This window comes from Ceratosolen solmsi, unplaced genomic scaffold (assembly GCF_000503995.2).
Source record: "Ceratosolen solmsi marchali unplaced genomic scaffold, CerSol_1.0 scaffold27, whole genome shotgun sequence".
In the NCBI taxonomy this organism is placed as follows: Eukaryota; Metazoa; Arthropoda; class Insecta; order Hymenoptera; family Agaonidae; genus Ceratosolen; species Ceratosolen solmsi.
In genome coordinates, this window is record NW_011948426.1 from 260,868 (window position 1) to 277,769 (window position 16,902).

At 30.2% G+C, this 16,902-nt stretch overlaps 1 protein-coding gene across 1 annotated transcript in view; it reads right to left on the reverse strand.

Annotated features, from left to right (window-relative positions):
• The window catches only part of LOC105363063 (RNA/RNP complex-1-interacting phosphatase), an 80,382-nt gene that overhangs the window by 29,927 nt on the left and 33,553 nt on the right, over positions 1-16,902 (reverse strand). Inside the window, exons 3-5 of the mRNA XM_011500636.1 lie at positions 8,937-8,968; positions 7,560-7,647; positions 4,992-5,071 (exon numbers count right to left, since the gene is read on the reverse strand). Of these exons, the coding sequence (XP_011498938.1) occupies positions 4,992-5,071; positions 7,560-7,647; positions 8,937-8,968 (200 nt within the window). The remainder of the gene's footprint in view (positions 1-4,991; positions 5,072-7,559; positions 7,648-8,936; positions 8,969-16,902) is intronic.

A 16,902-nucleotide genomic window follows, 5' to 3' on the forward strand; every position in this document is an offset into this window, starting at 1 on the left:
GCTTTCGGTAAATCATCGGACATTTATTGCAGTTAATTAGTCGGCCGACTGGGTGCGCCGAGTCCGTGGGCCTATTTTGCATGCGAGACTTGTGTACGCGAGCGCACGAGTGAGGTCTCGCGGAACGAAACGAAGGAGATGGAAAAACGACCATCTATTTCTCTTTCCCGCTTTAGCGAAGCCAGTCGGTTATAAGGCGCGAGTGGCGCGTACGTACATTTCTTATTATACGCCGCTCGCCGTCGCGCACTTGCACATTAGAAATGCAATGGCGCCGTGCGAAAGCTTAACAGGCTACTTCAGCTTCGTACGAGTTGTGTCTCGAGCACGTGACGACCAAGTACGCTGAGTAATAGATAATGATGTGTTTGACGAGGTGGAATGTTTTTCCTATTATTCAATGTCGGTTATGATGATTTGAGGGCTGCTTTGGCTACGGCAAGTCCTAGCCGTACATTGTTAAGTTCGACCTTGGACAATTTAAATTTTGATAACTGAGCAGAGTAGGGGATGAAGGTAAATGAAATATAATATAATAATACTGACTTATACTTACTCTTTATTATTGTGGAATGAATTTTTATGGTAGCATACGTGTGCGTGTGTGTTCGTGTATGTGAGAAAGGACTAGGCATTGATGTATGTAATTCATGCGGTTATTTCATTGTTTTATTAACTAACTATCGGACCATTTAGAAAATTGTAGAATTTCAGAACTTATAGAGAAAATATGTATCGCCAATTGTTAATTGTTGAGAGGAAAAAAAAAGAACAAAATAGAAAAGGCAAACATTAACTAAGTAAATGCTGAATGTTAATGATATTAGCCAATAATTCTAAGCATTTGTCTTATCGAATCTTAAACCTTCCAAATATACTTCTCGACTCTCCTAAGTAATAATGTAGATCATTTTACATGAATTGTATAAAGGTAAAAGCCCGTTTTGTCGCATGTGTGCAACATCCAACGTCCAGAGCTGACTAAGCACTCGTAAAGATTTACGTTATATGCATCCCGTGTACAATTTGGTTTTCCTCACCTTTTTCCCGGAAATACATTTTAATATTATGCAATAGTATCGGAAAAAAGGGGCATGAGTGACATTGTTTTCTCAATGTGACTTTGTTTTGCTTGCTCAGCACCTTTTGTAATTCCATCAAGAAAGAGCAAGTATCCTAAAAATATATCTTTTCTAGTCCTTAAGTGTGTTTCTATTACGTGGCTTTGCTTAAAATCTCAACTTTTCGTCAACCGTTTTCGCATTGCAAATACAACTTATACGAATATCTAATTAATCATTCGTATAAACATTAAATTTTCTTAAAATGCTATTACGTAGCATTTAATTTAATATTGCTTTACTTATAATTAAAATTAACGTATTATTATAGCAGAATTAAAGTGCTTCAATAATAAGATAGAATTTAGGAATCGATGAATTTTCTGCAAGATCGAGGGTAGGAATTTGGGTGATATTTGTGAGATAAATGAATGAAAATACGTATAAAGATCAAATGACAAAATGTAAATTTCATATATTTAAAGAAAATTTCTGCACGGGAGGTAGTAGCATTACAAATATCTTTATTGATAATGTTTTACTTTCACTCTCCTTTATCAATCAGGCTTACGTAATTTAATAAATTTTTTTACAACTTTTGTTAATATCAAAAAGGCTCATATTAATTTTGATCGTTATTACAGTTTGATGTACCGAGGTTTCGCATAATTCAGCATCGACATTAAAATTGCACCTTTTAGAGTCATTCGCTACATATATAAGTTATAATATCTCTTTTACGAAGCCGTTCATTTGAAAATCAAGTCCCATAATTTGCTACATTATAGCAATGATTATTTATAGGACAGTTTGCACCTCCATAATATTAAAGTGTAAAAAAGAAAGACGAAGCCTATCTACTCAGCAATGGTATTTCTATAATAACAAGTTAAATTACGCTTATAAATAAGATGCGAGTCGAAGCCGAGAGGATAATTGTCCTGCCGAAACAAATCGACGCTTGCGGTAGCGTGAATCCTCTTCTCACACTTCCGTTCATTTGCTTTATATGGATACCAATTGGTCCCCTCGAGGGACTCGCTACTCCCCCATCCCCCTCGGCCGATGCCGGGCCATCTATATCGTAGGCTCGTCGTTCATTGTAAAAGCGAGAAAAAGCTCGTTGCTGAAATACGATTGTCATTAAGTTAGACAAGATACTCATTACACGAGTCCTTCCTCACAAGGATTTCCGAAGGGCGCCCACATGTCCACATTCTTAAGTTGTTTGGGGGAGGGAGGAGCGCATAACCTGTCGCAGGATTATCTCGCAACTACTTGAAGCAGCTACCGTATTAGCAATTCTACGAGCAAGGGGCGATGGTGCGACGGGGAGAGAGGGAGCGGGAGGGATAGAGCGACAAAGAGCAAAATATTTAGCAAGTGCGCGCTCCGATGGGCTTGGCAAGTGTGTGAAAAGTATTTATAGTACAAAGATAATACTTTACGTGTCAGAGAAAAGGCTAATTCTTAATTGAGCAAAGCGAGAGCTAGAGAACATATTCCAATAGTAAGCGAGCTTAAATAAAAAATTTCATTCGTTTTTCGACTGATCGTGAAAAAGTAAAATCACATAAGTGGATTTTTCAATATAAACTAATGAATATAAAATTGGGACTTTCTATTAATGGCTGATTAATGCATTCGAGCATAATAGTAAACATTCAAGCCAATACTGATGTAATAAATACATGTGAAGGAATTAATATATAAATTGATGCATTATATTACATTATTCTGTAATAAATCCTTACGAGTATTATTATCCCAAGAAGCAGTTTTACTCTCTTAGTTTATAATAAACAAATTTGCAAATTCATAAAATATAATTTCATACTTTGTAAATGATGATGCTTGTTCGAAACATGAAAATATTTAATTTTCATAACTAGCTTGTGTCTTTGGAATAAATTGTCTTATAGCCATCGATTTGAATTGAATTCTATTCTATTTTACACTTAAAACTCTAAAATATAATAAATGAAAATATTACGAAATTGGATACAGCATTCATTCACATTATGTACCAACTCATCCGCCGTAATCCCAATTTTTTTAGAAAATTATGTAATGAACTTGACTAAATTATTCACATTGTTTACAGTTCTGAAAACTAAGAATAAATAATAATAATTATTTATTATTGATTATATATATATATATATATATATATATAATAACATTAAAATAATAATCATTTGATTTTAAAAGATAAGCATTCAAATTAAGAAGTCTGAGCCAAACCGATATCTCAAATTAACACAATGACTTTCCGCATTCCAAGGTCGAAATACTATACAAAGTTTTCTTAAAAGTTCCGAGTAGTAATTCTGATAGTCAAATTCTTTGGGTTCACTTATTCACAAGGAGTTAAAATATAAATAAAACTGTAATAGTATAATGAAAACAGTTGTCTGTGATTTTTTTTTTTTTTTAAACTTGCTATACATTCCTTGCACATAATTGTAATTATTTTCCATGTTCTTCAGAAAATAAGAAATGAAAGCACACTCAAAAGTACTTTAAGATTCAATTAATTTCAATAGTTATACTTTCTAATTAGAGCATAGTTAAATGCTGTATTTATAGTACGACATTCGTTTAAAATAATCGGCACATTATCGATATTAGATGATAATTTTGTGAAAGCGCCAAAGCTAACTCTAAGGTCGATATATTTTTGCGTAACTGAAATTATAATACAAATATTTCATTATTTGCGCGCGTAAAAAATTCTTAATATTTATTAAATGCCTGTGTAATTAACTTTTTTAGTTCAGTCTATGGTTGAAGAATAATAAAAATACAAACTATGTTTGAATAAATGACATCGATTTACTCGCATCTACTACCTCTATAAAAATATATATTTAGCAATTGTTATACTTTGTTATTATATTTTAGATTAAAAAATATTATGATTCTACTATGATTATATATGAAAATCCTTCAGTGTAAAATATAATTTTTAATTTTTTAACACATTTCAATGTAGAAGCCAATAGGCAAAACCATAAAAATATAAATCATTAGAAAATAGGAAAGTAAATATTGGACTGAAAGTGTTCAAACTGGATTATTTAATATTAAATATTTAATAAAACATATAAAATAGTGCGAAAACATTTGCAAAAAGTATTCATTAAAATTTAAGTAAAGATTACACATAAAAAATATTTATTTTTTAATTAAAGTTATTTGTTTAAAAAAAAAAAAAAAACTCTTTTTTCCGGAATTCTTTTATAAAATTTTATTTAATGGTCTACGTTTTTTTTTGAGTCGAAAAAATAAATTTAGATTCAATTTTCATCAACTTAAAATTTCAATTAATTTTGTTTCAAGTATCTTTTAACTTTTGTTATCTAAACTGCTGTTAATTCAAGAATTATATCATATATTTAAAAAAATAATATGTTGAATTATAAATATGTCTGTTCAGAGTTCAATTATGTAAACAATACAATCGAAAGTTTTGTTTTAGTATGGCATATTAAGTAAATGAATACTCAATGAAATATTAGTGTAATCTTTATTTTCAACTCGCTTACTGCGATATATAATTTAATCATTAAATGTTATTCATTATAACTTTAATTAATATATATATATATATATATATATATATATATATATATATATATATATATATATATATATATTATCTCTCTTTTCTTTCTTTTGTTTTCATACTGAAGATTTGTTTATTATTGAGGCACAATTTTTTGCACGCAAATTCTCGTACATGCAAAATTTTAGTCAGCATTGTGAAAAGAATAGCATTCACGACTCGTAAAAGCTGATTTTATGGTGGATAGCGGGACAAATGTCTCGTGCAGCTTTTTCACATGCAGAAAACGATATTGGAAGTGGAGCCTACAATTATGCGACTGTGCGTGTATGCATATGTACTTTTCTAATTTGTTTACTCACCTTTTTACACACTCTTGCGGCGGCACTTGTCCTCCCGGAAGCATAATTTTCATATATTTGATGCCGACGCTGGTAAAATCCTAAAGTAGAAACAGATTTCTTGGTATTAGGTTAGGCTACTTTAAGTATATTATACTGTTAGGAAGCTAATTAAAAAATCATAATGACGGTATTACTATAGTATATACATACATATATATATATATATATATATATATATATATATATGTATATATACTAGCCTTAGTATACAATTTGATATAACTTAGTAGTGGAATTGTATTATATTTTTATTTTTAAAAGTTTGTCAAATATATTAACGTATGATTAATTCATTAATATTATTATACTTAGGGATGCAGTTATTACATTAATCTAATGGACAATATTCAACACATTTTTTTTTTAGAGCGATAGGGAAATAAAGAAAAAAAATAGGCTCATAAATATTTAATAATTTTGAGGAGTCCTTCTATTAATTTACTAGACTAGATGAAAATAAAATATTATAAACAAATTGTTCAACGTTAGCGAATGTTTTATTGTTTTAAAATTCATTATTAATATGAATTTCAAAAAATAATTTTCATAGAAAAATTTGGAAAGATTATATTACTGAATAATCGATTTTACCCTTTGCAGAAATTCTGAATAAATTGAACAATTCGATGGCACAATTCATTTATAACAAATGAAACAAATTTATCAGTACGGGAGTGGTGGAATTTTAAATATTTTTCACGCTATTCTTGAAGGATAAATTTTATAGTGAATTATCATAATTAATGGGCGTTCTTTAAACGACTTTAATCTTAAAATGCAAAGTGATTTAATGGAATGAATTAAAATTAAAATTAAAATGAATTGTAATTTAATGGAATGAATTAAAAATAGTTAAATATTAAAATATAATGAAAAACTTAATCACGACTAACGGGACTGATCAGTGTTTCGATTTATTAATAAATGAATTCTGCTTAATAAATGAAATATATTAATTGCGTAACCTTTACAAAAATACTTGAAAATTGTCAAGAAAAAAATTGCATAAATAGATATATATGGTTCGTTATTGATAGGATATATCAAATCAAATTTAATGAAATCGTAAGAACATTTTACTTACTTAAACTAATCATTGCATCTTTTCATCTAAGAACTGCTAATAAAAAGAATTAATTATCAATTCAATTAATTATTGAATAATTTTTCTATTAAAAGAATAAGAAACAAATTGTAATTTGCCCCTTGTAAAGTCACTAAAATTACGATTTGTTTCTAACACTATCAGAAAAATTAGTAGGATATAAAATTATAATTATTATACATAAATTTTATTTTATAAATAATTCAATAGCCTAGGCAATTAGTAAAAGCGCCATTAATAGTCTGCAAATTAATTGGGTTGATTAATTTATAAAATTTATGAAGTAATAAAGTCACTTATTGGCTATCTTGGGATTTGCTAACCAAGCCTGCGGGTGTTGTAAAGTCGGAGCTCTGCGGTTGATTATGCGATTATGTTTATTGTGTGTTGGAGCGAAAATTCTTGTTGGAGGAAAAAAAGGGTGCATGAGAAAGAGGAAGAAATCGAAAAAGAAAGACTGGAAAAGAATACGATTTCTTCTTGAATAAACTTGAACTTTTTTAGACTTTCGGAGAGTAGTTGTTTGATATATCCTCGGTCTAAGAACTTTTTTAATTTAAGCTAATTTAGATTTTAGTTTTCCGTCTGTTCATTTTGGATAAGAAACTATGGTTTAAATCTGTTTGTTCGATATAAGTGAATGAAGGGGAGGGGCGAGCTGCAGTAGAAAAACCACATATGATACAAATTGCCATTTTCTATTATAATTTATCTAGAAAAATATTTAAAAAACTAATTGGAGTATATTTATTATATTTATCCTTAGTTTTTTAAATCTCCTATAAAATATAAATGGACTATATAGCGATAGTAATAGAATATTGTCATTAGTTATTAATTTCGTCCATCTACATTACATTATTTAAAAGAATAAAATTTTGTTGCAAAGTTAGTAACTTTAATAAGTCAGTTCTTCCCAAGTTATAGATATCATATATCTTCTTATGTAGTTTATGAGCGATGACGTTATATAGATTATATAGCTTTAAGATACTGTAGCTTTGCATAAGAAATGTATATTAAATAAGTTCATTATTATGCAAAATTTTCATTTTAAATTGTGATAAACCCAAAATTAAACTATTATAGAAGACAAATTTTGTTACATAATATAGTTCACAGTAGATAAATTTATAAAAGAGATCGGTTTGTTTTTCAAAAAAAAAAAAAAAAAAAAAATGTATACTATCAATCAAACAAGTTTGTATATATTTTCAAGAAAGGAGTTCAATGGTAGAAAATTCTAATTAATTTTATAGGAAAAAATGGCAAAAAAATATTGGAAAGTTAGATAATAAATTTTATATTAAAATTAAGAAACGTAAATTGGATAAATTTGTAAAAGTTATATTTATGTGTTTAGTATTTTTAACCATAAAGTTGTTAAACAAAAATTAATGTATATTTAAATTGATACTTACTGATGGATTATAATATTTTGTTGTATTCGTTAAGTCGATTACATATTTAAGTTTGGGTTGTGATTTCATTAAAATTGATGTCGTAAACCTAAGAAATAAATAAAATTTATTATTATTATTATTTTTCTCTTGATAAAAAGATTATAAATCCAAAACTACTTTATAAAATAGTAAGAATTTTTAATATGATTTGAATTAATTAATTGTATTTATCTTATTTTGTCGAATGTTAATAATACATTTTAAATATAATATAATATCAAAATATTAAACTATGAGTTCATTTTATATACAACATGATATAATAAAAAATATTTTTTTCAAGCAAGATAAGCAAATGTAATACCTGACTAATTTTTTAGCCTTTTTGCTTTTCATACCTTATGTTTCTCTAAATTAAGCAACACTAATTCGCATTCATGTTCTAAAACATTAAATGTTTTTATGTAACATAATTACCAATAATTTCCTCCTTCAGGCAAATAGAAATTTATAAAAGGCTTTTTCTTTATTCCATGTAAGCTCTCTTGTAAAAGTCGCATGCAATAAAATATGAATTTTACCATCGTTCAAACATATGAGCAAAAGAATAAATTGCGATTTCAAGATAGCAGAAACAGTTAAAGTATTCGTTCTCGCGATATAATTTACATTGCTTTAGACAATATTTGCGTGCACCGAGATATGGTCTCTACTGGACGTCGAGAGCCATTCACATTGACGAACAGTTTGAGCGAAAAAAAACACCCCATCTCCCTTTTCATATCTCGTTCAACATATTTAATTTAACAAAAAATTCATATTTGCAAACTCTACTGCTTAAACAGCTTAATCTAATACAAATAGGAAATATTATTGATTTGTATTTCAAAGACTTATTTATCAGCATGACCAAAGATATCGACTGAACGATTAAATAATACAGTAAATAAGCAAAGTAAAATACGTAGAATAATACGTACGAACTAATAAAAACTCAATAATATCGATTAAATCTTATACAGCACATGTAATGTAGTTGAATGACAATGGAAGCTTACATTAAGCTGCATTATAATACAATTATGTTCAGCATAATAAACAGTCCATTAACTATCCATTTTAAAATAACTACTTGAATTATAGGATGAATTCAATGAAATATTTTAATTATGGTGCGTGAATTATTTAATTCACGATAAAAATCAGAATTCAAACGCTTTATAAAAATGTACAATTATACAATAGAACACACGCACTAGTGTGAGATATTAGTTTATTTAATAAGGGTTTGTTATATGATATTCTTTGGCCTTTTTCATTCAATCAAGAAGTTACGAATATTACAACTAAAAACTATATGCGCTTTATGTTTTTTATACGAGTTGTAATACTTACTGTTTGTCAGGTTGTAAATCATTGACAACTGTCTGAAACAAAAAGAAAGAAACGAATTATAAGATCATAGTATTAAGAAAAAGCAGTTGTGAATAATTTATAAAATTTAGTTGCGTTTATGGATAGTTTAAATGAACTTTACAAAAATTTCAACCAAATTTTATAATTAATTTTAACTTTGTTTAATAGCAATATTGCTTAGTTTATGAAATTTGCGCAAACGTGTAACTTGCTAATTAAACGACAATACGTTTAAGGAAGATTAGTGCTAAAACTATTAAATTTGACTTAGTAATATCATAATATTGTAAACATATTTTTTCGTATTTTTCGAATACGCAATTTTGTCAAATCCGTGTATTTCTAATTCTTGGTAAAAATAGGTAGGATTAATAAAGAATAAGAAAGAAAGAGATATATCCTGAATAACAATTGAATAATCAACTATATCATTTTGCATTTATTTATTAAACAATTAAATAAGTATAAAATAAATAAATTTATAAATTTATCTATTTGAATATAGAAATTGTCGTAAACTTAGAATTTCTTTGTTTTTAATGAGTTTCTTTCTTGTAATTTTCTTGATAATTGATTTGCTCTAACAAAGTCGAGTACTGAATTTGTATACGTAATGTAGCGATATACGGGGACAACAGATTCGTAAAAATGATGATGAAACATAGAATTTTATATTTGTCTTCTCGAGAGCAGTAGTAAGCTTCTATTTGTATTTTCCTTACAGGAGATGTTTGCCTTCTTACTAATATGAGAATGTATTGGATGAAACTTGTTTTAACATTTTAAATTAAAAAACGATCTGAAAAGGGAATACATTTTAATGACGAAACTTTATAAATGTAGTTTATCAAAATCCATGTAAATACACACACACACACACACACACACACACACACACACACACACACACACATATATATATATATATATATATATATATATGTGTGTGTGTGTGTGTGTGTGTGTGTGTGTACGCGCGTGCGCAAATGTGTGTGTGTGTTTGTATGTTTATCTACTTGCATATATATATATATACTCATATTTTGTGTTTTCCTTCAAGTACAATAATTTATCAGTTTATGTAAGCAACAAAAAAGAGATAATTACTCTGTGTAATTACTAATACGTTATAAAGTTTTTACACATTTTTGTCACTTCAAACGAAGGTTCTTTTCATTTAATATACTTTTAAGAAAATATGCTAAATACGTTTCTACCATTTTCTAGAACTTTAAAGCATTACATGTTTTCGGATTTTTTTGTTCAAACATCAAATTATGTTTTTTTTTATTTTATTTATCTATTTTAAATCATTTGTATCACAAGGACGAAAGAAATCAATGTAATTTTTTAAATTTCAATTTTATCAGGTAAGATGATCAGATTTAAAACCTTGCGCGTACAATGAAATAATGTGCTTATATTGAACAGTTTTCACCATTTTAAACTAATCTATTCGACTATAAATGTTTAAAAATAGCTTTTTAATTGAAAGAACTGCAAACATTTCGGTTTAGTATTGGGAAAATATATTGCACCGTTGTTGGGTTAAGCTTGTTCCAAGAGATCGAATGTTTGGAGTTTAGTCAAGCCGATGGATATTCTTGTTAGATGTTCATTCTTATCTAGTGAGCATAAACTTGCTAAGCGACCTTTGGAAAGTCGATATTGATAAAGCTTTCGGAAAGATATTTGCTGATTACGAGAAAACATTACAATGTAAAATACTATTCTAAAAAAGCAAATGTTAATAGGAATTTTAGCAGGCCTGATATCGCGATCGAAGGCAAAATCCAACAAACAAGCTTTAATTCACATCTCTATGGCCTTGAATTGGAAATTGAACAATTCAATGACTCTAAAATATGAACATGATTTCAAATCGAATTAATCACTCTCGTCATGTGAACATAAGACTGTTAATGATCACAAAAGCCTTGTCCAAATTGTACTAAAAATGTGTTATTAATTTCGCGTTATCTTAAACAAGCGAGCATTAAACGACAAAACTTAAGTTAATGTCATATTAATCGAGTAACTATTTCTGCATCTAAACTCAAATAATACATCGCGCGATACGAGAGAATAGCACTTTTACAAATTAACGATAAAGTAATTTTAAAAGCACCATATTTCTCTAAGCGAACTTTATCATAAAACTTCAGGCGAGTCCCATTCTCCGCAAACAAAATGACCATCCAGGTAAGCGTGGTCGCGATTATTAGCGTGAATGGATTTTCGATGCCGCGGCCGACGCCTCGACTCGCAGCATCCGATAAGATTGGAAGGCCGGAATGAACGGAGAGGGCCGAGACCGGGCCCGGCCGCTACATGGGCAAACGGCATTTCGAGTCGGCGTCGATAAGGGGCCCAGAGAGCGCCTATCGCGGTAAGCCTGTGGGGACGTTGGGCAAGGCTCGGGCCCCGACACCGACGTGGGCCTAGCTTCAATGAGGCTGAGCCTCGCGTCGTAATTGAAAACCGGGGAGTTGCGCGCGATCGCGTGGTGCGAGCCGCACTATGGGTGGGCCGCGCCGGTAATTGCTGGTCTACATGAGCTCCGCGAGATCCGATTGGCTGGGCGTGGAAGATCCGTATCTGCGTGCACGGGCCAGGGGGACGAATGCGCGTGCGCGCGCGCGACTCCGCGCCGATGGCGCTCAGGGTCTGCGTTAATAATACCGCGCGCGCTCGTACGCCGTGTGCGTGTGCGGGTGTGGGGGTGGGGGTGGGGGTGAGGGGGCTCGGGCGGCTGGGAGGCCCCAAAAAATTATTTCTCCCGAACGTGCGTACACGCCGCGCTGTTTGCTTGCGTGAGAGTGCAAGTCCCCCGCGCACGAGTCCTGCGACCGATAAATCTTGCGTGGACCGTACGAGAAGGGTATTATGAGGCTGTCTGAGCCTTCATGCCGGATTCGGCCCATATAAAAGCGGAGACTCGTGTACACGTGGACTCGCGCTATTTCGTACGTTAACATGCGACGATTAAGCCGAAAGACTGTATGTAGGCCCCCGGCAGCCTACCTCCAATGCCTCTTCACAATAATACACACAATAAGTGATGTAGTGGTGCGGCTGATTTTCCCGCTCTACCTTTTCCTTAGAATACGGCGGCTCTTACCTTTGGACTTCCTGAGTTTAAGAATTGATTAGGATTGAAACGGCAGAGAGCGCGCAATATTAGTTAATGATTAATTTTGCTTACATACTGGCTTTTACTATTTAGAAGTTACCGAGTTGCCGTGAGCAGAACATTGTTTCATGAACTTTTTAATGCAATAGGCTAGTTCAATCAATGTTTTTTTTTTTTTTTTTTTTGGACCAGTTAAAATTCAAATTATTTGGCGAATTTTTAATTAAAAAATTAGTTTGTTATAGTTGTGTCGTATATTTGTATAATCCTACGAACCAATGAATAATAAAAATCCTTAAATTAAATAATATTTAATCATTTTATACAGTCATTTTATAACAAATCCATTTACTATTTGCTATTTACTATACTATCGCTGCATATTCGTGTCAGCGCTTAACTATACAACTACAACTTCAACGGTGTACGTTTTCCTTCGAGGAGCAATCTACCAGATGTACAAAAATCAGTTGCTTATAACTAAAGTTCGACACACAATCGCTTGACTCCCGTTCGTCACACAGCCTGTCCAAACAGATTAAACGTGAATGAGATTTTGAATTTGAGCAAATTTTGACGAATGATCGACATTGGACATCCGGCGCTCGAAGAAGAAAGGAAAGCCACACGAGGTAAATATGCTAGAGATTTACGAGCCATCTTCGAGAAAAATGCTGCGAAAAGGGCAAATGACCTGTGGGCAAAAGAGAAAGACGAGTTGGTGAGACGCGTGTGAACCAAACAAGTATTTATGCACGCGATTATGGAGTCTCCTAAGAACGTAACTATTGTTACTTTATTACACTTTTGTCGTGTAAAGAAATTTGCATTATTCGCCTTGTGCTTTTTGTTGCTTTTCTCGACTTTTTAAAAATATCTTCTAGTATAATAAAACCTTTTAAATTTTGTTTAAATTTCATATTTATTCTTTCGTATTCGGATTTTAGAGTATCTTAGATGAACTGAGTAGGTTCCGCTTCGAACATGCAAGTAAATAATTACTTTTAAATAAGTTTAATTTTAAAAATTAAATTATCCATCATCACGTATTGTAATTCGCTTGCATTTTTAAAATTTAAGGATAAAGACTTCATAGTTTATACAATGAAAAAATATTCTGTTTGACTTTTTCACGAAATTTCACATTATCACTAAACAATCAATCAGATTCTATAAATAAATGAAATAGTAATAATTCTTGCTTGAACGTATTTACTTTCTTTGAAATTAAAATAAAATTAAAATTAAAATTAAAATTATTAAAATTATATAGTACTCGTCGACATTCAGGATTCAAAATTTATATTCAAATTCATAAATTGTACTAATAATAAATTGTTGCGAGACTAAACGATTTACCATCTTCATTGCGATTTAACAGCGTAATAGACTGTATAGGTACACTTCGTTACGAAGATTATGGATTAAAATGTAATGTTTCGGAAAATCAGCAAAGTGTTATTCATAAATTTCTACATATACACATACATCAGTCAACGTGAACGGTATGATTTTTGAGATCCAAATAAATCCATAAATATATTGATAATTTTTTGTATGCAAATAATTAATAAAATATTTAAAGATTCAAATATACTGTAGCGGAAGGGTTATTATTTAATATAATTGGGAATGCTTAAATATTTAATTGAAAGATCACTGTTAACTATTTAAAGTAATACAAATTTTACTTTTGATTGCATATTTGTTTTTTAATATTTTACGCGTTATGGTGTTTGTTTTCATTAGTGTTTAATTAAACTAATGACCGTAGAAATATTTCGGAAAAGATCCTGATAATGCCTTCTTGACAAACATTGAAATATTTAAACATTTATATACCTTTCTTTAGTAAAAACTACTAAAAACTTTCTATTTGTATAGATATACATATAACAATCAACATACTAAATCATATTTGTTTATCGAATACGTTGTACATCGATATTTATAGTATCGATGTAATTAATAAATGTAAATAGTATTGTTAAGTTTTTACGGCATTAAAAATGTAACATGTATTATAGTTATATATATTTTAATATAAATATAAAAATAATACAATATATAATACGTATATAAAGTAATATGTGACATCAAACTTTTGGATGTGAAATTTAAGAGTATAATTAAATTAAATGCATTTTCAGAAATGTCAGAGAAAAAAAATAGTACAATCTTGATGAACAGTTTCAATAAATAGATTAATTAAAATACAAATACAACATAGACACATTATATTATTCTCGTTATGTAATTATACCTTAGCTTAATGTAAAAATAAATAAATTACGTATATATAGACATACATTTCGTTTATTGGGTTAAAAGTATGTAAAAAATGTTCTGATCGTTATCACGAAACTTTTTGAGGACCAAGTATTTCCAAGAAATATAAACATTCCAATCCATAAAAATAATACCTCTCTTTATTACACAGATTATGTAGATATGGAAATTCAGTAATTCCAATCTTTCTGTAACGTTAAATTACACAAAGTTTTTTATATATTCTTAATATGATTCATCACATCGATTCATAATATTAACGTACAAAAAATATCCTATCCAAAATATACTGTTCTGATAAATCTAATTATATAGGCATTAACTTGGGACTTAATTTCACTTTTTTATAAGTAGTAGCTTAAGCACATTGCATTTGACGTGATTTCTAATGTAGGAGAAGTTACATTGTCGGGAGGAATTTGCATAAAGAATAATATATATGTTAATATGATACCACGCATTATTTGACGAATAATTCGTTGTAAATTGTGGTGGGTCTTCATAACCATAAGTTGATCATAATTAATATTGTACAAACTAATGATGAATGCATAATTATTTTACGAGTATTCCTATGACGTGTAAAATTGTAAATCACGATATTAATGGATAAGCGTACGATATAAATGATTGATAATGGTAGTTTAGCAGACATTGTTTGTAGTTAAACTTTAAACTTTAAAAATTGTAAAAATGTCTGATAAATATAAAAAGAATAGTGAACTTTCTTCATCTAATATTCTCAATTTACAAAGTTTACTGTTGTAAAAATATGTATTGCAACAAATATCGCATTTTATAATATATTACATGCATTAGTAAATTTTATAAAAAAAAAAATATCAATTACGGAGTATCTGCCTCTTGATGTATAATTAGTTTTTCGTTAGATATTTTATAATAAAACAATATTCTTCACCAGATACGATAAGAAATGTGTTTTGTTCATTATCAGAAATTTTTGAGGCATTAAACTGCTAATAAAATAAACAAATTTCAAAATAATTGAAAATTTTTAAGTTTCTGTTAGTAAAATACGAATTATTAATAAATATTTCTGAATTATAAATTTCAATATCATAAGTTGGCTTCACAAAATTACTTACGTTTTACATTACTAGGATTTTAAATTTCATTATTAACACTGCGTAATGGATGTGTACGGTACATGCATACATGCGACATGCGCACGCACGCAAGCGCACACACAGTGAAATATCGATACAAAAAAATGTAAAAATTAATTATAATTCTTTATTTTTAATCGTCAACCCTTCTCGGCTTATAGCTTTAGAAAGGTACACATAAGTCAACAATAATTACAAAATAATGGCTTCACAACATTGTTACTTTTTGCGAGCAGGTATAGATTGCATCAAATGTGCAACAATAATTAATTGAGCAAAGTTCTGCTGATCCTAAAAAAATTGTATATACCAATCAATCGACTTATTAGCTATAAAAAAAAAATAATAATAAAAAAAAAAAATTCCATTTACGTACAACCACAAGCAATGGACTACTTGCTCAGCTACTTAATAATTAACGAAGATAAGAAAGAAGGATAAAAAGAAGCCCGAGTAAGGACGAGATAAGCGCCCCCCGAAAATCCCAAAACACATGCATATTTCAAAGCAGAAGGGTCGAACTTTACGAGATGTGCATATTCCCAAATCAGAACCGGCGTGGTGCGTCTCTCGTCTCGTATGCGACGTGTGTAGGCGTCGGCTGCCGGGCCGAGAAAGAGAAGGCGCATAATGATGCATCGAAGGTATTTATTGAGGATATTTATGAAGGGTATGCGCGCCCTTATGCTCCTGCCAAAACGAGTGGGTCGTAACGTTCCTTGCGGGTCGCTCGACCGCTTCTGCTGGCCCCGTCAAATGGAGTTGGGCCGATGCAATTTTGCTCACACAACATCAAAGTATCATGGGGCCATGTGTGTGTGTGTGGGCATAAGCATGTGAGCCACGCGAAACGTATGATGCTAATGCTACATGGTATTACGCTTCATTCTACACAATTAAATCTCGATGTACTTTTTTTACTTTCTCTTTGTAGGCCGTAAGCGACTCTGATAATGCTCCGCGAAGAATATTATTTTCAAATTGGTGCACTGCACTATCTAGGGTTTAATTTTCTATCCACATTTGGCTCTTAATTTTCAAATTCAATTAAGTCTTTTGAATATTAGCTTCCCCGGAGATAATTAATTTTACGTACAATGTAAGATCAATAAGTTTTTCTAAAAAGTAGTCAATCTTTGGAATATTTTTTCTAGATAAATTATTCATGAACAACCATATATATATATATATATATATGTTTATAATCAGAAAACAATTACAAAGAAAAAAAAAACTAATGGGTAAAGAAGAATATGGAAATGTTCTCAAATACGCTCATCATCCTGACATTTTAGAACAGCATTAGCTAATCTTTGAAGAAAAGTACATGAAAAATATCATGTTCTTCGACAATATTCATAAAAGGCTAACATGTCTGGCAAAATGTGGTCGGTGC